This window comes from Columba livia, chromosome 4 (assembly GCF_036013475.1).
Source record: "Columba livia isolate bColLiv1 breed racing homer chromosome 4, bColLiv1.pat.W.v2, whole genome shotgun sequence".
In the NCBI taxonomy this organism is placed as follows: Eukaryota; Metazoa; Chordata; class Aves; order Columbiformes; family Columbidae; genus Columba; species Columba livia.
The window spans coordinates 3697026-3718284 of NC_088605.1; the positions used below are offsets into that span (position 1 = coordinate 3697026).

At 46.2% G+C, this 21259-nt stretch overlaps 1 protein-coding gene across 2 annotated transcripts in view; it reads right to left on the bottom strand.

Annotated features, from left to right (window-relative positions):
• Positions 1–20988, bottom strand: part of ADRA1D (adrenoceptor alpha 1D) — a 49998-nt gene extending 29010 nt beyond the window's left edge. The window contains exon 1 of one of the 2 annotated variants that reach the window (XR_002418358.2): positions 19525–20988. Coding sequence is in view for 1 of the 2 variants with exons in the window: in XM_005506420.3 (XP_005506477.1) it covers positions 19525–20491 (967 nt within the window). In the remaining variant the exon portion in view is untranslated. The remainder of the gene's footprint in view (positions 1–19524) is intronic. The other variant, XM_005506420.3, reaches the window with a different exon arrangement.
• Between the last annotated feature and the right edge of the window lie 271 nt (positions 20989–21259).

Sequence of the window (21259 nt, forward strand, 5' to 3'; positions counted from 1 at the left end):
TTGCACTAGGCTGTTTAAATAAGAAGAGGAAGAAGTTGGGTGACATGAGACATTCCCCTGGATGCTGGGTGATGAATCAATCTAGATTTCATTAACGGACTCTGTCTTTGGGGAAGAGGTGGGGTCTTGGACTGGTTGGGAGATTGCTCCCCCAAGGAGACCCTGGCGTGAAGGTGGTCTCTGCCCTCCTCACGCTCTGGGACATTCATGCTCCTTTGCTCATTCCTTTTGACCTCCCTTGGCTTGGTTCCCTCAGACACCTCCCTGAGGAACAAAGAGCCCTGGTATAAATTAGCTGTATGAGATACATGGTTTTAATCTCCTCTTTGACATCCTGGCATAGAGAAGTCCCTGGGCGCTCCTTTTGAGAGAGAGGAAACAGTCCAATTTATGAGCTGGCTCTGCAGACTGTCAGGGCTCCCTTGGTACTTCAGCTGGTAACCTCCATAGTTACAAATCTGCCCTTATTCCTCACCTCCTGTGGCCCAGGTGTCCCAGCTGTGGACAATACGAGGAAGTATGGGTGATATTTTCTGTGTTCAGAGTCCCCAAGAAAATTTTGAGGTAACACTAGGAAGAATTTGGCTCCATATCTGAGCCTGATCTGGTGTCTGGCCCTTGGTGCTGCTCCCACGATCAAGTGCACTGACAGTTTTCAGGCCAACAATGTTGAACTGACCCCTCTTGCCTGGATTTTGGACAGCTTAAGGGTGATTTGAGGGCTGGGTGACATCCTTTTCAAGACTTTCCTTTGAAAGAGGTCACTTTGTCCCCTATAATGGCTTTTTGGGATATACAGAGCAAAAACATGCATTTCGATCTGGGACTTGTTCTGCAAAGGGTAACTGAAAAATGGGTGCAAACAAGAAATGTCATGGCTGTTCATAGCATTAATATGTGTCTGCCTTATTATCCAACCGTCTTAATCATTTTATACACAGATTCCCAAGAGCTTTCCAGGCTGTACCAGGATATCTCTCCTGACACTACTCTCATGCAGCCTGCCAGAAGAAAAGACATCTGATGGTATGAGGGAAAAATATATTGGTTGCTGCTTTCATTCACTAAAAAGTATAGAGATTGGAGGAGACAAAGACAGATTTTCATGCAGGGCAAACTTGTCAAGTTATTTTGGTCAAAGCAGATGTGGTAGAGAGTATTTGAAAAACAATATTGAAACTTTTCTAAGCAAAACTTTTTTTTGGAGTATGGAGGAACAGATATGCCAAAGTACTTTGTATTAGAATTGATTTACATTTGAGTTTACAAACTAAGCCAAGTCTAATCAAAACATAAAAAGAAATAGAGCGCTATGGGTCAATTTGCAAAACAGGGTTTAATTTTCTTTTGTTGACCCAACGACTTTATCTCTTCCTTCACTAGACCCTAAATGTCCTGATAAAGGACCATTGTCACCCTTCTGGATCTCCCTTGGGTGATTCAACAACCTCGTTATCCAACTTTTCACTGAAAACACACATTTTAATGCTTGATGTTCTTCTGTGCATCTGCTGTAGACCCCTTGTGATAGTCCCACAAACTAATGGTGGCCAGAGGTCAACAATTTGCACAGCTAAGCTCACAAAACCAAGACAATAAAGTGAGTGAGGAATTGCCACGTTGCTATGGGAGTCCCAGCTCCTACACACACAGTCCTGGATGTAACTGCAGTATGACTAGATTTAATTAGAAGGAATAACAAATAATGAATTGCTCCCAAATGATCCCATTCTTGCACTCTGTGTGTGCATGTTTTTTTGTTTGTTTCTTTTCCTTCCTTTTGCTAAGGGCAACAAACAGTTCAGTTTGATTTTCATTTGTGGGCCTTTTCTGCATGGTTTTGCAGGCATTCCCAAATTTAATGGAAACATCTGTCGAGTGGGATGTGTTTTGCTCCTTACCTCTATTTGGGGTAACAGAAACACAGATACTGGTTAGCACTGATGTCAGCCTTGATGGTTTCTGCCAAAATCTGCAGGACCCAGACTTCAGTTTATCTGTCAAACCTGAAATGGTGCTTCTGATTTGTGTAGGTGGAGCACTGGAACAGGCTCCCCAGGGAGGTGTCACAGCCCCAAGCCTGACAGTGTTCAAGAACAGACTGGACAATGCTCTCAGACACATGGTGTGACCTGCGGAGTTGTCCCGTGCAGGGACAGGAGTTGAACTCAGTAATCCTTATGGGTCCCTTCCAACTCAGAACATAGAATCATAGAATCATTGGCTGGAAGACACCCTCAGGATCATTGAGTCTGACTGTTAACCCACCCCTGGCACTGCCCCATGTCCATGAGAACCTCATCTCTGTCTGTCCAACCCTCCAGGGATGGTGACCCCAGCACTGCCCTGGGCAGCCTGTTCCAATGCCCCACAGCCCTTTGGGGAAGAAATTGTTCCCCACATCCAACCTCAACCTCCCCTGGTGCAACTTGAGGCCGTTTCCTCTGCTCCTGGCGCTTGTTCCTGGGGAGCAGAGCCCGACCCCCCTGGCTCCAAGCTCCTTTCAGGCAGTTCAGAGATCAGAAGGTCTTCCCTCAGCTCCTGTTCTCCAGGATGAACTCCCAGGTCCCTCAGCCACTCCTCATAAGACTTGTGTTCCAATGCAGTGGAGCAACATGCAATAATGATAACCCAGGAGAGGATGAAATCAAGAGAATCCTTGCTAATGCTGAAACTTTTCTGAGTAACCAGCAGAATTGGTTAAAACATGTATTCAGAGTGGGATGGAGACCAACAGCCACTAAATGAGGAAGGATTCAACCTTGTGAAGGAAGGAGACAGGCCCTGGGTACAAGGATCTGTGCAGATATCAGAGTGTCAGCTGTGGTTACTCCAGTGGTGATGGAGTATTTTATGAGAAAAGAGTGGTGGAACCAGGTCTTCATGCCACCAATGGCTGACCCACTCCATCTGTCTCTCTCTTCACAAACAGTGATTTCTCATGGACTGTGACACCTTTTTCAAATGTGTGTGGTAGAATTGCCACCTTCATGGTTGCAGTTTGGAATAAAATAGGGTCTCCCTGGTTCCCTGAGAGCTGCTTTATCCTTGAAATGCAGGTCTCTTGCAGGCTGGAGAAGGAGAAGGGTGAGAGGCAAGCACTTGAAAGTGACAAGAAAGAAATAGGGAGAAAGAAAAATGTATTTTCCCAGATCATTTTTCTTAGGTGCTTGACCCAGTCGCCATGGTGACCGTCAGTAAGTGTTCGAGAGGCAGGGTGACTCATATCTGGCAGTGGAGCAGCATTTCTTAATCCACATTTCAGCACTGGCCGATGGAGACGTCATGCCTTCAAGGTGCATCCCCTCCAATGACCTGAGGAGCTTTTCCCGCTGAGTTTGGAGGGAGGGTCCTTTGGAAAGTCCTCTACGGAGCAAAACAGCAGCGAGAAAGATGGGTTTATGAAATAAACCCTCTGGCACAATCCTGGGCATGCACCTGGACATGGCAAGTAACATCCATTAATTTCTTTAGACACTCTTCCTTGGAGATCTCTGTGGAATGACTCTGAAAAGTGCAAACCCAGTGCCGACTTAATAGCTAGAGCACCAAGCTGCATGGGTTGCCTGGTGGCAATCACAGAGGACATCCACCAACACTGTGCAAGTGGTTGCCTTGTCTGTCTCTTCTCTAGGTGGGAGGTGTTACCTGCCACTGCCATTGCTAACAGGGACATCAGGATTACAAGGCTGCTTGCCTGGATATCCACTTGTCTTGTGCATCTTCAAGAGTTTGAGTGCAAAGTACAAGCTTGTCCTCCCAAAGCATCCAAACCATCAGTGATCTTCTCCTAAAGGGGAGTAAATCCAGATGGACCAGTGGAGGAATATGGATGATAAAGGCAAAAGGAATTAATCAGGTGGGATGAATTTTCGCTTGTTCAATGCAGCAAAAAGAGGCTATGGGGGAAGAAGACAACTGACCACCCATCTTCCAGAAGGGTGAAAGTCAAAGAGAGAATATAACTGTATAAGGAAGAAGATGATATGGATACAAAACTAAATGATTACAAGCGAGGCAAGGGTATGTTCCCACTATGACCAAAGTTTCTAAGAGCTGGATGCAATAAGATCCAGAATGGCCTCCCCAAAGGCACAGGCAGCAGACAGTCAAGGACTAGGACACGCATGAAGCTCAAGTGATTCTGAATGGGATCATGCAACATGGTGATCTGCAGTGGCAGCCATGCCTTTCTCAAGATGGTGAGAGCTGCCTGTGCTGTTTGTACATCAGAGCCACAGAGGGGTACAAATAGGTGGGGGAACAGGGAGAAGAAGATGAAGAGTGATGAAGGAAAAAGGCATTTGAGAGATTGCTAATGCACTTGGTGGGATGGCAGATGTGATCACATTTCTGGTTACATTGCTCTCCAATGGTTTGTCTGAATTCTACTGTGAGTCACCCAGTTCTACTATGAGCGATAAATGCCTGTTTTTAGAGCAAATTATTTTTGTTCCATACATTAGGCTGCTAATTTAATCACCTGTGGTTTCTCTAAGTGCATGCTGATGGGTGTGCAGCGAGAGTACCCGGAGAGAAGGAACAGAACTTTTCCAGCTGAACGTGGGAATAAATCCTGACAGGCTGATGGTCACATTCAATGTAAACAATCTCCACTCAGCCCCCTACCCTCGCTGCTTTTGACTCAAACAGCCTCAGACACAGGAGAAGTTCTGTTTTGAATGTAAATACTTTCCCTTGCCCTGTCATTGCAGCAGGAAAATGAAACCACCCACGTCCTGGTTCCCCTGACCTTTAGGAAAAGTTCATGGATCCATCCTATAGGAAAGCAGCAGCCACAGCTCCCGCTGGGGTCCTCAAGGGATGCTAATGAAGCCCAGGAAAAGTCTGTGCATCACATGTGTCATGTTGTTTATTTCTGAGCTGGTTCACACATATCAGCTTTAACAGATGGGCAAAGACTTAAAGCTGTGATGGGACAAGCTTCGTGTGCACCAGCACCCTCTCTAACAGCCTTAATGCATGTCCTAAATCACAGAATGGTTTGGATTAGAAGGGACCTTCAAAGTTCAACCAGTGCCACCCCTGCCATGAGCAGGGACATCTTCACCAGCTCAGGTTGCTCAGAGCTCTGTCCAGCCTGGCCTGGGATGTCTCCAGTGATGGGGCATCCACCATCTCCCTGGGCAACCTGGAGAGACCAAACCCACCACTGGCAGGTAGCTTCATGTTTTTCATCTGTTTGGCCAGATGGGTCCAGGGAAGTGGACACCTGGAGGTGCTTATAAGTTGTGTAGATGAGGTACCCAGGGACATGGTTTAGTGCCAGAGTTGGGTTAGGTTTAACTCAATGATCTTGAGAGTCTCTTCCAACCAAAATGAGTTGATGGATCTACGATAATCATACCAAGTAAAGGAGCCTACAGAACAAACAGTCAGGTCAGACCAGTAAACTCTCTTAGATGAGTTTTCTTCTCTATTTCTGCCAGTCAGCAAAGATTAAGCCCTTCCTTCCAAAACTTTCCTATGTATTTCCTACTATTCCTGCATTGAAGCATTAAGTGTGTTTTTTAATGCTTGACAGTGATGTAAAAGGAGCCAGATTGACTTCCAAATAGGCCATCTGAAAAAGAAGCAGTGACCCCTTTATTTTTATTTTCAGGACACAGCTTCAGAAGTAACCTACGGAAGGGTGCATCTGAGGGAAAGGTACTGACCTACCAAAATACCGAGCTTCAAGGCACAACCTACACTCCACTTTATGGGACAGGGAAACCTTCATGTAACCTTTGTGTCAGCAGGATACCAGAAGTATTTTCCATGAGGGTGTCTGGTTTTCTTTTTAATTTGTTAGGAAATCAATCCAGGGCACAATCCAAATCATCCTAAAGTAGATACTTAGCTTGCCTACATGTCTTGTACCACTGGAGATAAACGCCCTGGGATGTCCCTCCTGGTCTCTGGAAGAGCACTGGGCTTCTCTAGGTACTGTCTTGCAACCAAAAACCCAGCATGGTTGCTTCATTTACCTTAGGGGATCTTGGACAGCACTGGGCATATTTGAGGGAAGTCAGTCACAATCCAAATTTGGTTAGCACTCTAGCTCTCTAGACATGGACAATAATGGGAGCTGAAACATCAAGCTCACATGCAGACACCTGCCCATGGACAACTATATGTAGAAGTCTTCACCTGTGAGTCTGGTCCTACCTCTGATCTCTTTGTCTACCGCAAACCAGAATGATGTACCTTGTTAATCAGAGGAATGGATAGATCCCAGTTTATATAGTTATAATGAACACTGGTACCACGTCTGAGTTTATTCTCTTGTGTATCCTGACAAGAGTTAATTGTTAATTAGTTGTTAATCTTTTAAGGTCATGGTGTTTTTAGTGAACAAGCTTGTAGATCAAATCCCAGCTACTGGTTTTAGTGAAATCATATTCCCTACACAATAAATGTGAATCACAGATGTAAATTTTGTACCACAAAGAAATGAAATTAAATCACTGTGCTTTAATAATACAATAAATTAATATAATAATATGATAATTAATTAAATGATAATGATTTTTTTTTTTTAAGACAAGTATATGTGATGCTTAGGGACATGGTTTAGTGGTGGCCTTGGCAGTGTTATGTTAACAGTTGGACCAGATAATCTTAGAGGTCTTCTCCAACCTAAATGATTCTGTGATTCTATGGATGAGAGGGGAAGCACCAGTATGGCAGAACCCAGGGAAGGGGACCCAGGAATGGAGCGTGGTGGGCCAAGGAGGTGATCAGATGAAATGGGAATTGGTCCCTTTCTCTTGGTTGCTTTCCTAGGATAGCAGAAACTATCTGCCGATACCTACACCACTATTTCCTACTCCTTTGCCAGAATACTGGCAAAACTGCAGTCTGCCTGCACCACCAGGTGCTCTCCTGTCTCCCACCTCCATCTGGATCCACTACTTTGAGTTCCTCTGGGCTAGAAATAATATTACTGCTTGTACAGCACCTGACACAAAAGGGGCTGAAGCACATGACAAATGGGCTTGTGCATTGTTAAGGATCTCAGATCAGTCTGCAGAGAGGCCTGGAGTGCTGTAACCGTGTGGTGGCACTGGAAATGAAGCACAGTGTGATTAATCCCAAATAACTCTGCTTTTGCGAGGCAGAGTAAAGAGAGCAATGTAATATTTGGAAAACTGAACTTTTCTTCTTCATTCTCTGTCTCTGCATGTTTGTCTCTGAGCAAGGAGAGCAAACCCTGTAACGTGAAGTTTGTTTTGTTGTGTTTTTTTACCCAAATCCCAAGCCTGATTGCAATACTGAGGGAAGCAGACAAGCCCGTGGCTGGCTGCCAGCTCAACTTCACAACACATCCTCACAGCTTTCCAGATAATTCCTATGGCAGGGACCCTGGGAACAGAAATAGCCCATGGCTGCAAAACTTTTCTGGTGCAGTTTGACAAGTGTCTCCGAGAGAACTTGGCTTTAAAGGCAGAGGTTCAAGAACTGGCAGCTGCTTTGAACCCACTTTCTCTGCTCTCTGTGCTCAAACTAGGTCAGTGAGCAGCTGATGGTGTCTCCGCTGTTTATTGTCCATGTATGTGTCCCCCATGCCCTTCCAAATTGCATTTCTGAAAACATGTTGGGGGTGGTAAGACACATTTCACCTCCCTTGCCTGGGACTGAGGTGAAGGGGTTTTCACCTGGGGCAAGAAATAACACCATTGCCAGCTTCATCTGGTGACATAGGGGCTCAGAAGAGGCTCTGAGTCCCTGGATTTTTGGGCCAGTGCCCTCCACAATCCCTATTGTTACCCACAGGCTGTTCCTCAGTGATCTGTGAGGCTGGTCTGAGGAAATCATAGACTCATAGAATAGTCTGAATTGGAAGAGACCTTCAAAGCTCCCCCAGTGCCACCCCTGCCGTGAGTAGGGACATCTTCACCAGCTCAGGTTGCTCAGAGCCCCGTCCAGCCTGGCCTGGGATGTCTCCAGGGATGGTTCATCCACCACCCCTCTGCCCAACCTGGGCCAGGCTCTCACCACCCTCAGGGACAACAATTTCTTCCTCATGTCTAGCCTGATTGATCCTTGCATGGGAGATCTCTTGCAGAGCTTCCTTATATATATACATATGTGTTTCCTCCCCCCTCCCTCCCATCATGGACATCTTATTGCTGTCTACAACTATCTGAACAGAGGCTGTAGCATTGAGGGTGTTGATCTCTTCTCCCAAGTAGCAAGTGATAGGACTAGAGGAAGTGGACTCAAGTTGCGCCAGGGGAGGTTCAGATCGGATATTAGGAAAAAAAATTTCACAGAAAGGGTTGTCAGATGTTGGAACAGGCTGCCCAGGGCAGTGGTGGAGTCACCATCCCTGAAAGGGTTTAAAAAACATTTAGAAGAGGTTCTTAGCAACATAGTGTAGTGCTAGGGTTAGGTTAGGTTATGGTTGGACTCGATGATCCTGAGGGTCTCTCCCAACTGAAAACGATTCTATGATGTTTTGGAGGATTCGCAGCCTGGTTCTTGTCTTAGGCTTTTCAGCACTTGCAACCTCACATTGCAACAGTCTTGCAGTGGAATGCAGTCAGGAGTTATTTAATTCAGTGTATCCATCCGTGGTGAGCAATGGGAAAGCAGCTTGGGCTTGTCTAGGTCAGGGATTTCTTCCAGCAGAAATCCCTTGCAATTTTTATCTTATCATTTTACATTTTATGTTACTGGAGGGGGTAAAAATAAAAGTTGCATTTTGTGAGCCTTAATGACTGAATTGTGAATTGCCTCAGGTTGGATAGTTCCAGGGAGGAGGAAATGCCCTCTTTTAGCAAGCTGGCAGTTGGTTTTGTGCCACCAGATCTGGTGGTTCTCTGGCTCTGCTCCAAATGCATTAGCTAAGGAGCCCTCTTAGAGAAAAGCTATTCATTAGAAGTAACTAAAAAGCCATGTCCTGCTCCAGCCACTCCAGTAAATCCACCCTTGGGCTAATCACACCCATAAATTGTGGTGCTGGGAGAAGTGCAGTTTTCTGTTTCTATGTGAAAGCTTTATACAGCACCAAAAGAGAGAAAGCAGGACAGGCACAGCTGATGTGTTAGCAATAATGAAGATTAGCCAAGTGACCACAGGTATGTAACGGTGCCTCAGTTTCCTTCAGCAAAAATGATGATTAGTGTTGAAACAGATGGGTTGTCTCCCTTCCCAATGACATTTGCATGTGTTCCCCTTTTTCCTCTTTAGACCCTTGAACTATGGGGGTGGCATCTCTGGGATAAGTCTGTCCCCAGCACACATTGTGTGGGAAGATGCTCATTGCAGGGGGGTTGGACTAGATGAGCTTTGAAGGTCCCTTCCAACCCGAACTGTTCTGTGATTTTATGATTCTATGTGAATGCCACCTCTGCCACTCTGGCAGGTTTCCTCACCAGCCCAGACAGCAGATAGTCGATGCAACAAATACCCACCAGAGACTTCACTTTTGTGTTGCAGTGGCTGGAATTTGCTTTGGAGGAAGGAGGAGGATGAAGACATTTGGGATTGTGTGCTCAGGTGCAGGTGCAAAGGGCTGAGAGATTGCTGGATGGAAAGTGCTTGTAAAGGCAAAGCCCTCAGAAGGAAGATCTCATCACTCAGTGTTCCTAATGATATTCTAAAGGAAATATTTACAGCTAACAAGAATGGCAATTAACTGCCAAATCAGAAAGCAGCTCTCCTGTGAAAGCAGCCAGCTGCTGAACTTTAATACTGAAGCTACTCCTCATGAATTATCCTCATTCTCAAATCCCAGAAACCTTTCAGCCACAACCAAATTAAGAGCAGGTGGGTAAAAAAAACAAGACCATAAAACACATAACCATAGGATCATTTTGGTTGGAAGAGACCCTCAAGATCATTGACTCCACCCATTAACCCACCCCTGGCACTGCCCCGTGTCCCTGAGAACCTCATGTCCGTCTGTCCAACCCTCCAGGGATGGTGACTCCAGCACTGCCCTGGGCAGCCTGTTCCAATGCCCCACAGCCCTTTGGGGAAGAAATTGTTCCCCACATCCAACCTCAACCTCCCCTGGTGCAACCTGAGGCCATTTCCTCTGCTCCTGGCGCTTGTTCCTGGGGAGCAGAGCCCGACCCCCCTGGCTCCAAGCTCCTTTCAGGCAGTTCAGAGATCAGAAGGTCTCCCCTCAGCTCCTGTTCTCCAGCTGAACCCCCCAGGTCCCTCAGTCACTCCCATCACACTTGTGCTCCAGCTCCTTCCCCAGCTCCCTTCCCTTCTCTCAACTCGCTCCAGCACCTCAAGGTCTTTCTTGGCATGAGGTGCCCAAAACTGACCTCAGGATTTGAAGTGCAGCCTCACCAGTGCCAAGTACAAGGAGACATGTTTGGCCCTTCAAAACACTGTTCTGAATTTCAATATTAGGTGAAGGAGGGCACAGTTCTGGTGTGGCACTCAGCAAATCGCCTGTTGTTGGGTCATCTCAACAAACCTCACAGCTCCATCACCTCAGGGCTGCCAGAGACAAGAAGGGCTCCCATCCCAGCCTTCCCAGCACCTTGCTGGACTCACCACATTCCAAGCCTCCTGCTCTTCCTCCTCATCTCCTGCTGTGCCTTCTAGATCTCCAAATCCTTTTCCTTGCCTCCTGTCACAGATGTTGCATAGAAACAAGTCACAATGGATGAGAAGTTCCATCATAGCTACAGATGGTTGGCTGTCTCCAACCTCATGGCCACACTCAGGAGTTCCTTATGAGGAAGAGATGAGTGCTCTCATGTACTCCACAGAGAAGACCTTGCCCACAGTGAGTTACCACCCAACAGGTGCTACGTGTTAACCTGATGGGACAGAGGATTGAATGGGCCTCATTTATAGAGATCCTCCTGAATGATAAGGCACTTGGATTACCTAAATCCTTCTTTGACAGGTTGCCAAAAACTGGTATATCTTGCTTTAAAAATGGCCCAAAATATTAAGTCTTAGACACACTGAGATACCTTGTGAAATCTGGAGAAGACCCTGTGTCCCTGTGGATGTGCAAGTCTCCTCCAGGGAGGGCTAGCCCTCAGTAATGTGAATGTGAGTCATGCTGCACTACTTTTTTGGAGAAAGTGCAGGGTTTGCTTCCTGGAATGGGTGTATTTCTCTAGTGGATATAGCCATAGTGACAATCCTGATGTAACATCTGCTGTGAAGAAAGAAAAACAACACCTTGAACTTTACAGCAGCCACGCTCATCTAGGGCCTGGCCCAGCAGGAAAAGTCACCAATGCCCACACCACCATTTAACAGCCAATGCACAGAATAATAAAACACTGGCTGTCTTCAGAAGAGCTATTTTGGGTTGACGCATGCAACTGATCTGCCTTGATAACAATCCAAGAGAAAGCGAATGACAATCTCAGGGTTACGAGACCACACTTAGCCTTGGCTCATTTTGACATGACAAGGAAAGGAGGTAATTAGTTCACAACACAGAGCAGAAAACCACATTTGCAAAGTGTAGTTAGTACTAGGCTTTCCTGGGAAAAGGTCTGCTCAGAACAAAGCTGATTCACAACCTCCAAGAAATCCCCTCAACACAAGAAGAGTCAAGTTATCTTGCAGGAAAGACAGGCGAAAAAACCTGCTTTGTACCCTCAAGGTTAGGTACATTAGGAGGACTTCAAAATTTTTTATGTAAAAGGAATAAGGAGATGGAACCACTTAGGTTGGCAAAAAAAGTCTAAACATCAATTAATTGGAAAACTGGATTTTTCACTAAGTACCTTTCATGCCAGAAGCTCTTTACAGCCTTGTTTTGCCCAAACACCAAACAAACAAACCCTGAAATATTTTCTATTGTAAATGACAATGTCATTCTTCCAAGAGTTGCAGTTCAGTTGCTTTCCCTTTGCTACTTGTCTGGAGGATGGTATAACCCATGGTGCAAGATGGGATAACACTTCTATCTTAGATAAGTGGGAGACAGTGAGGTTTACCAGGAAAAAATAAACCGGTTAGGAGGATCACCATGTAAAGGGCAATAAGGGTAAGAGACAGGCAAAATATATACCCAATGGTGCCATGCACCATATAGAAATGTCCAGAGGTAGAACTGTATATTCCTGAATTGAATTTATGAGGAAAGAGAAATTTCAAATAAAAACTCTCATTTCTCAGCTCCTGTCCTTATCAGCCACCTGAATTTAGGAGTTTATGTTAAAAAGTGAACGTTGCTACAGGCATCACTCAAAATCCCAACAGTGTCCATACAAAAGTGACTACTGAAAATATAGTGTGTAAACCACAGCCTTTGCAGCTGCTGATTCTGGGCTTTGGCTGTTGTAAAGACGTTTTTTCTTATACAGGGAGCAAATGTTTTAAGATATTATAATATTATTTGCTTTGCAATTGGGTTATGTGTTAAAAATTGTCTTGTTTACCACTCAGTTGAACACTGTTTTTTACTGAACACACAAAGCAATAGCTTGCAGACAAGTTATACTGTACTCTAAATAATAAAACTGATAAATAAGCACTAAGGAAATTCAAAGTTAAGGACTCAAAAGATTGACAAGATCAAACTGAAAAATTACATATGGAAAACTTTAGTTTCTAACATTTAAAGAATTTAATTTCAATATCATGCTCTATTGTCTCCGCAGTGTCTGTGCCACACCAGTGACAAGGTAAGATGGGTGCTCAATCAAATAATAGCCTGGCTGAGCTCCTCACTGGTCAGTATGTGGCTCCACACTTCACAAACTCCTCCTGCTCACCTCCACTCTGATGACAGAGCTATTTGCTTGCCAAGGACGGTTGGACCAGATGGTCCTTCTGGTGCCTTCCAAGCTGGTATTCTATGATATCTGAAGGCACTTAGTTCAGTTATGGCCAAACTTTTTGAAAATATCTACATGTTGCTTTTCACAGCTCTCCAAGGAGAAAAAGATGCTTTAGAAATACTTTACCGTCCCATGTACACAGCAATGCCAAGATATGTCTATATTTTTGAGTGTGGATTCCTGAGCCCTTGGTGTTATGGACAATTCACATGCATAAAGCAGAATGTCTATCAGCTCCAGCTCCAGCTGGAAGTATGTAAGACTTTGGCAAAACTGGTCTCATGTTTGATTTTACAGTGAGATTCATCTCAGCTGGTTTAGATGTGTATTATGGACCTTGGAGCTTGGGATCTTCAGCCTCCCTCAGAGGCACTGAGGAGCCACCGGTGCTTTTGGAGTGTGATTCAGATGACCCATTTTGATAGCAATGTCAGGATGAGATGAACTGCAGTCTCAAAACACCTATTTTTTATTGTTGGTTATATAGAAAACTGAAGAGCAATTGGCTGAAGATGGTATACTCTAGACATCTAATGCTAGGGACTGTCTTGACATTGGAGCAGATGGGAACAGTGTAGAAATGAGCAGTACAAGGGACTGCAGAGGAGCCCATCAGACACCATCAGGTCATTGATCTTAAAAGTCGTTCCTCAGCAAACTCCAGTTTTTCTAAACTGCCCATCCTTGCCAACACCTCAGGAACATGCATTTTTTTTTTCACAGAAGTTGGCCATATTGGGCCAGCTTTGTCTAATTCCTGCCCTGTCCTGACATAAATCACCCCCCAAACTGGATGGAATAAAATGTCCAGTTTCTGCTCTAACGTATGGTACTGCCAGAACTTTTTAAAGTCAGGGCTGTCAACATAAAACTTCCTGTAGGAAGTGAAAGTTGTGGTTTTTTTCCTGTCATCTTTGTCAGATATGACTATCTCATTTTGTCTGACACTTGTCAAAACAGATTCACCCTGTTACAAAGACGTAGAATGGAAAACTTAACCTAACAGATAATGTTCGGCACCAGAAACCAGGATTTTATTCCACAAGAGTCCCATGATTTTAATAGGAACTACCAGGGCTACCTAGAATACAGCACAGTAGAAGTTCTGATTGATCAATTGGAAAACAATTCATGTTGCTTTCCCAAGGAAATATATTCATTTTCTGAAGAGCCTTGAGCACAAGTGCTGTATATACACACTAAGGGAGTTGCTAGCACCCAGTCCACGCTGCTTGTTGTGGCAAAACCCTTTAAAAACAAGCTGGTCACAAGAGATTAAATGCCCACCTTGCATGATCATACCAAAGAGCATCCTCACCCTTCTGCTCTATCTTTGTTACATCTCATTAACCAGATTATCAGAATTAATGAGCAAATATTTATCCACACGTGAATTAATGAATATAGATCAAGCTAATTACAAGCTCCTTCCCAGAATATCCAGGACAAAGTTTTGTGTGTGCAATTGTAATAAAACCATCAGATCCAGCTTAACATAGATGTGTCTAATATTATATAGTGTATTTTAGTATTGGTTCCAAAACTCCTGTTGAGAGATTTTGTAACATTTTGTCCACTGATTCACAGTAGGTTTAAATTTTTCAAGATGGATTATTTTCCTGTTTATGGTACGTCCATTATAGCAACTGCCTCCAGATGTGTCATGACACTGTGGTATAAAACCAGACATTTGGCTTTAAGTAGTTTCATTTGGGGGTGTGGTGGGTGTACTGGAAGCAGAATAATACCATACATAGGTCATGGGAGATCTGGGTCCTATTCCCAGTCCCTTCAATGAATCACTTTGGCCAGGCAGAGGCAAAGCATATGCTCAGGCTTGGGTGCCCAAGTCATTATTTGAGGCCCAGAATGTTTCATCTCTTGCACCAGCAAAAACTGTACTAAAACCTCTCCATCTGTCTCTGGCCTTCTTCAGAGGGGAATGGGTAGGAAGGGAACCAAATGCACTCATTTGGGGTTCCAAATAATATATTTTTTTTTTCTGGATATTTCTAAACACACGTTCACTCTTTCCCTGTTGTTCTGCACTCTAGTGGTTTCTGCAGGAGGACACAAGGAGTGTATCAACACTGTAAAATGATTTAGCTAAATGATTTACTTGTAGGCTCGTTATCCATGTGCCTACTTATAATTCTCTTTTGTGCCCTTCTGCAGGATATCAAAGTGTTCTCCCTGGAGGGAAACCCATCTCACAGGTTGTTTTTCCACAGTATTATTTCAGGCTGGACATGGGGAAGAAATTGTTGTCCCTGAGGGTGGTGAGAGCCTGGCCCAGGTTGGCCAGAGAGGTGGTGGATGAACCATCCCTGGAGACATCCCAGGCCAGGCTGGACGGGGCTCTGAGCAACCTGAGCTGGTGAAGATGTCCCTGCTCATGGCAGGGATGGCACTGGGGGAGCGTGAAAGGTCCATTCCAACCCAAACCGTTCTATGGTTCTATGATTATCTCTAGATAGACACAATTGACACAGATGACTCCCAGCCAGGTCCCCTGTGCCTGGACTGTCCCTCCAGTGTCATCCCAGCGGGCTGTACACCCCCCGTGTGTCCCTGTCCCATGCCCACCACATGCATGCCTCCTGCCATGCCCTAGGAAAAATAAAAGCAGAAATCACATTTGAGGGCTGCTTAAGCAACAATATGATTTGCCTGATAAAGCAAGGGATTCGCCCTTGCTGTAATGCTTTAAGAATAGTCTTTAAAGCCAGGTCAGGAATGGTTTGGGGTCAAGTGGTCTGTCCCTGAGAAAGGGAAGTAGGCTGGAAGACCCGTCTGTCCCCTATGATTTAATGAAATATGCTAAATTGGCATGAACCCATCTGATGGAAACATCCTGTGGTGCAAAGCAGACAAGAAGAATCTTGACTCTTGCCTGGATGATGCCCAATAAATCAAACTGGAGACTAGGAAATAGCAGCTTTTGATGCTGTGTGTGTCTTTGCTGGCATTTTTAATGAATGTATGGTTCCTGTGGACCAGGATCAATGGGGGATGTGTGGCAGATGGAACAGTTCATTTCAATTGCTCTTGTTCCAGTTTGATCTGATCCTCTGGGCCATAGCAAATTATTCCGAAGCAGTTGCCCATTCCTTTCTCCATGCCAATTCTGCCACTTCCATCATGACTCAGAAAATTTCAGGATATACAAGAGAAGTCCTTTCCAACTAACATCTCCATGATACTGTGCCTAGCTGAGGTGAAGGCACAAGATGCCTGAGGACAACCAAGTGAGATGAATCCTACGCTACAAATTGGCCCACATCTCTGAGGAACCTCCAGTTACGTTCTCTTGACAGGTCTTTGCTGAAGGAAGAAGGACCCTGGCATAAAACACACAACTACCACCCAGGATCCCCAGACAAAGTAGCTGAGTAGAGCTCTACTACACACCCAGCAAAATATTCAACCCACACGAGACTTGTGTGGGTAATTATGGTTTCATCTCTTGTCAAAAAAACAGCTGCCTAAAGAGCCTTGTTAGCCATGGAAACTGTTAATTGTGTTAAAACTCGTGGTGATGGCATCCTGTGCTTAGGGACATGTATCACAAACCCAAGGGTGAGCTAAATTACTTAGCTGATAAATAGACTGTGTAAATAGAGTATTGGGGAGTTTGAGATAATTTGAAGCAGAACCTTTGTAGATTATTCAAGCATGGAGAAATGTCTGACAATGTTTGGCACATACATAGATCCTGTTACTTAAAATTGTTGGTTGTTTCAGCTGTCCAACACTGATGGGATAAATATTACTCCTTTTTAACTAACATGGAAACTATTCTGCAGAAAGATGCAAAGATGTGTGCAGACTCACATAGACAATGGTGACAGAGACGACACAGAAGTTTCTTATTGCTAAATCTGTGCTAAGTAGAGAAGGAAGACTTTTTTTTTAGCTGAAAAAAAATATACTCATGTCTTAAAAATATAATGAGAAAACCTTCAGTCGACACTGTAAGTCACTCAATGACAACTTCTTGCAAATTCATGTCAAATAAAAGTCAAAACATTTCAAAAATTTCAGAAGAAAATATATGGCTTATTAATTTCATTTTAATATGACAGTTCATGTTGAAATGTATTTAAATACTCGTTTTTTAATAAACTTCCATTCACCTTTTTTCTTAAATTGAAACAATATTTTTCACTTCAATTGAAAGTGATTTTTGTTTCTCACCAGTACTTCAATTCATTTAAAATATGTATCAATATCGTTTCTAGTTGGCCTCAAATTCTTTCATGTAAGTTTGTCTAACAAGCAAATAAAGCAGCCATTCTACTTAACCAATTACAATCTTCTTTTCAAGGGAATTGCCTCCAGCATGTTTCAGCTTGTGCATTTAAAGTGAACTTTGTTGATTTCTCTGAGTTTCAGATCTGCCTCCTGAGCTGTGAAATCAGAGATTAGACCTTGCACAAGTTTCTGTTCTCCTTCTAGATAGCATTGAATGATTCTTAGATTTGAATAGGAAATTGCAATTAATAAAAGGGGGGTGAAATCAAAGGCAGCATATTTTGCTGTCATAAATTAAATGAACTTTAGCTGTGTTTAGATTATATGCATAATACAGCAGGAAGTAAAGACCAAAACTGTGTTTATAAAGAACTTGGCAAGTTGTGTGCTTGGAGGAAGCAAATGGGTTCACAGGGGGTAATTAAAGAATGAAGTTTTGATTTTTAGCGGGTGTAAATCAGTGTCTCCTTTGCCTTCAGTGCGATGGTAGTGATTTACATCAGTGAGAAGCTGCTTCAAGAGTTTTGAGGGTGGACAGATATGGTAAAACAAAATAAAACTTTTTTTTTCTACTGAAAAGTATTTGCCTGATGTTTGTTCTCTATTTCCAAGTACAGGGAATAACTCAGAGGAACAGGATGCCTATTCCCAGTTCATTAGCTGTAGGGTGTAAATGTTTGGAGCTGGTTCCTGCCCTTCTGATCGGCCAAGGAGGCAAATGGCAAAACGGGGCTGCCCATAGATCTCAGCCATCAAGTACTAGAATCTCCCTGAGCCCCACGATTCCCAAACTGTTTATTTGCAGGCTATAAAAATCCACTAATGCACCCGATCAATGAAAGGGAAACTGAGGCACGAATAGATGGGATAATTCATCTTGGGTGTTGCAGTGAGACAAGTTTACTGCAGCCTTTCTCCTCCCTGCCTGAGGTATACCATGAACCCTCATGCTCACTTAGGGTGAAAACTCTTCACAGCAGCAATTTCACCTACAGAGAAGTGAGATAAACTCAGCAAATATCACCCTCACTCAGGGAGAGAAACTGAAGCAGGGAGGTACAAGAGAGCAACATGGTGGGACGAGGCACCCACAACCCTGATCCACCACTCTGGGGACACCTCAGATCCCGAGGCACCACTAGTCCTGGTGAACTATCCCACTGGAGGTCACGTGGGGACCGAGTGTCCTCAATAGTGTCCAACAGCCTTGGGCTCAGCTGTCCCCAAGGGGACAGCCACAGTGCTGGAGGGAGATCAGAACCTTAGAGGGTCACAATGCCTCCTGTGGTCACCATGCTCTGTGTCCCTTGACTGGAGAGGCAGCCTCCAGCAAGAGGATTTGAAAAATCTTGAGAAAAAGCGTGGAACTAGCTATAACATTTCTCTGGCTGCAGTGTTACTCGGAGACAAATGCCTGTTGGGTTCTGGGACACATGGGTCCTACCCAGCAGTTGGAATGAGAGACTTCTCTGCTTTGCTGAGCTCTGTGCAAAGGCCATCATCGATATTCAGAAGTCATCCTATTTTATTTTGTTTTATTTTTTCCCCTGGGTTTAGCTACACTACTCCAGAAGGTTAATCTGGTCCCCTGAACTGGGTGCCTGTTGTTAGATGAGGTGGAGACAAAGAGCTCTGGCTTTCCTGCACTTTATGGGTCATGGGTAGCATTGGTGCCAGAGGGGGACGTTGCCTTGGACATCATGTGCCCCCCTGCCTGGTGGGCTCTGTGCCCGCTCAGCCTCCTCTGCATGCAGGGAGCTGCATCCTCTTCACTCAGGCAGACAACTTGCCAAAACTTTAGAGCACAACCCATCAGACACCCCCAAATGAGGAGCTGGTGACATGAGCATCACAGCAAGGCCAGGAGTTGAGGGCAATACTCCTGTGGGAGGTGGATCAGTCACCCAGGACCATCAGCCTTGGAGGTAAGACCTGCTCCTGCCCCAGGTCCCTGCACAACATTGGCATCCCAGAAAGTTGGTGGGACTTGTGCTTCAGACCCTGACACTAACCTTGGAGGGATCAAACCTCACTCATCTCCAGTGTCATCACTGGTTCACAGCAGGAGTGGAAGCCCTGGGCACACAGAGGCAGATCTGGGTAGCCTCACCCAAACTGGGAGGAAGGGAGGCTGAAAGCAGGGCCAGCAAAGCTTTTGGGGGACCACTGTGCCGTAATTGCAGCCTGTTTGAAACAGAGCTGCTTCCTCCTCAGTCTGAACTTCATTAATTAAAGCACTGAACGCAGAAAGAATTAATTAAACCAATTATTATGCTGCTATTTTATTCATTTGCTATTTACTTTGATTATATGACTCTGGTTAATAAATACTGAATAAGTGTTAATTAATTGAATTAATTCATTGCTTGTTTATTCACCTGTCAGTTACCTGTCCCTCACCTCCATGCATGAGTTGTGCCTTGGAAGTTTGTCCCAAAGAGCAGTTCCCCAGGGGCTCAGTGGGGCTGGGATGGAGTACAAGGTCACTTACCAAAAGGTAGGACGAAGAAGAAGGGGAACCAGCAGAGGATGAAAACACCCACAACGATGGCGAGAGTCTTGGCTGCTTTTTTCTCACGGGAGAACTTGAGGAGCCTCACGGAGAGGGAGCTTCTGAAGTTGTGTCCCTTGCTCCGGGTGCTGGAGAGTGGGTCCTCCAGCACGCTGCGGCAGTGGATACGTAGTACCACTTCCATGGATTTATTCCTCTCCTTCTTGACCCCTGCCTCCAAGCTCTGGGTGGTCCGTCTGGCCACCACGTAGATCCTGAAGTACATCACCAGGATGACCATGAGGGGCAAGTAGAAGGAGAAGAGGGAGGAGAACAGGGCATAGCCTGGCTCCTCTGTGATGCTACAGATGCTCTCATCCGGCGGTGGTGGTTCCTTCCATCCCAGCAGTGGCCCAATGGAGATGACCATGGACGAGAGCCAGACCACCACGAGGATGACCCCCGCCTTCCTCTCAGTCATGATTGTGGGGTACTTGATGGAGTACTTGACACCGATATACCTGTCCACAGAGATGATACAGAGGCTCATAATGGAGGCAGAGCAGCACAGCACATCCACAGCTGCCCAGATGTTGCAGAAGATGCGCCCAAACACCCAGAAGCCCAGCACCTCCAAAGTGGCTGAGAAGGGCAGCACAGTGGTGCTGAGCAGCAGGTCAGCAATGGCCAGGTTGACGATGAAGTAGTTGGTGACTGTCTGCAGGTGCCGGTTGCAAGCCACCGAGAGGATGACGAGGATGTTCCCCACGATGGCTGAGAGGATGAAGATGGCCAGGAAGACCCCGACGCCCACCGCCTGCACGTCCAAGGCGAAAGTCAGCGTGGTGCCATTGCCCTCGGGGGTCTCCTCACCTTGCAGTCCCCAGGACCGATTGGCACCGCTCTGGCTTCCCTGTCCCGTCCGGTTCCCACTCAAGCTGCCATTGCTCAGCTCAGGGAAAGTCATTGTAGAAAAGGTCCGGGCTCCATGGAGGGCGAGGAGAAAGCGATGCCGAGGCACAGCCCCCTCGGCATGATCCCCGCAGCCCCCTCCAAAACTCGCTCAGCACCTCGTTTTCCCCAGCACCACCGCCCTGGGGAACGGCTCAGTCCCCCCAGCCGGGATGGAGGATGCGCTGCTCCTCGTCCCCCCTCCCAGCCCTCTTCACACTGTCCGGTCGTTCTGCCCCCCTCCCCACCACCGGCTCTCGCCGCCGCTCAGCCCCGGGGGGGCAGCGAGGTCGGTGCCCCCCCGCTGCCCTCGCATGCTCCGGGGGGCTGCGCTGGGCAGCGCCGGCAGCGCTCGGCGGTTCCGCTCGTCTTCCCGCTTGCACGGGAGAGCTCCGGGAGAGGCGAGGGGAGGGAGGGACGGGAGGGACGGGCCGGGGGGGGATGTCGGGAGCCCCGCGCGTCAGGTGCCGGCCGGAGGAGGAGGAGGAGGAGGAGGAGGAGTAGGCGGCGGCAGCGCTGCTCTGCGGGACGAGGCGAGCCCAGGGCAGGGTGAAGGCGGCAGCAGCGCCGTGCGCTTTCAGACCCAGCGTGGGGAGGCGAGACAATATGGGAGGGGGACACAAGCTCGCATCTGGGCGGAAGAGACCCCCTGACGGGGGGCAGGCACCGCTGGTGGGCTCAGGAGCAGACGGAGGGGGCAGGCACGCACTTGGGGGGTAGGCACCCAGTCCCTGGGAGAAGGCACCCCAGGGTCGTGCAGGTGGGGTGGGCACGCAGCAGTGGG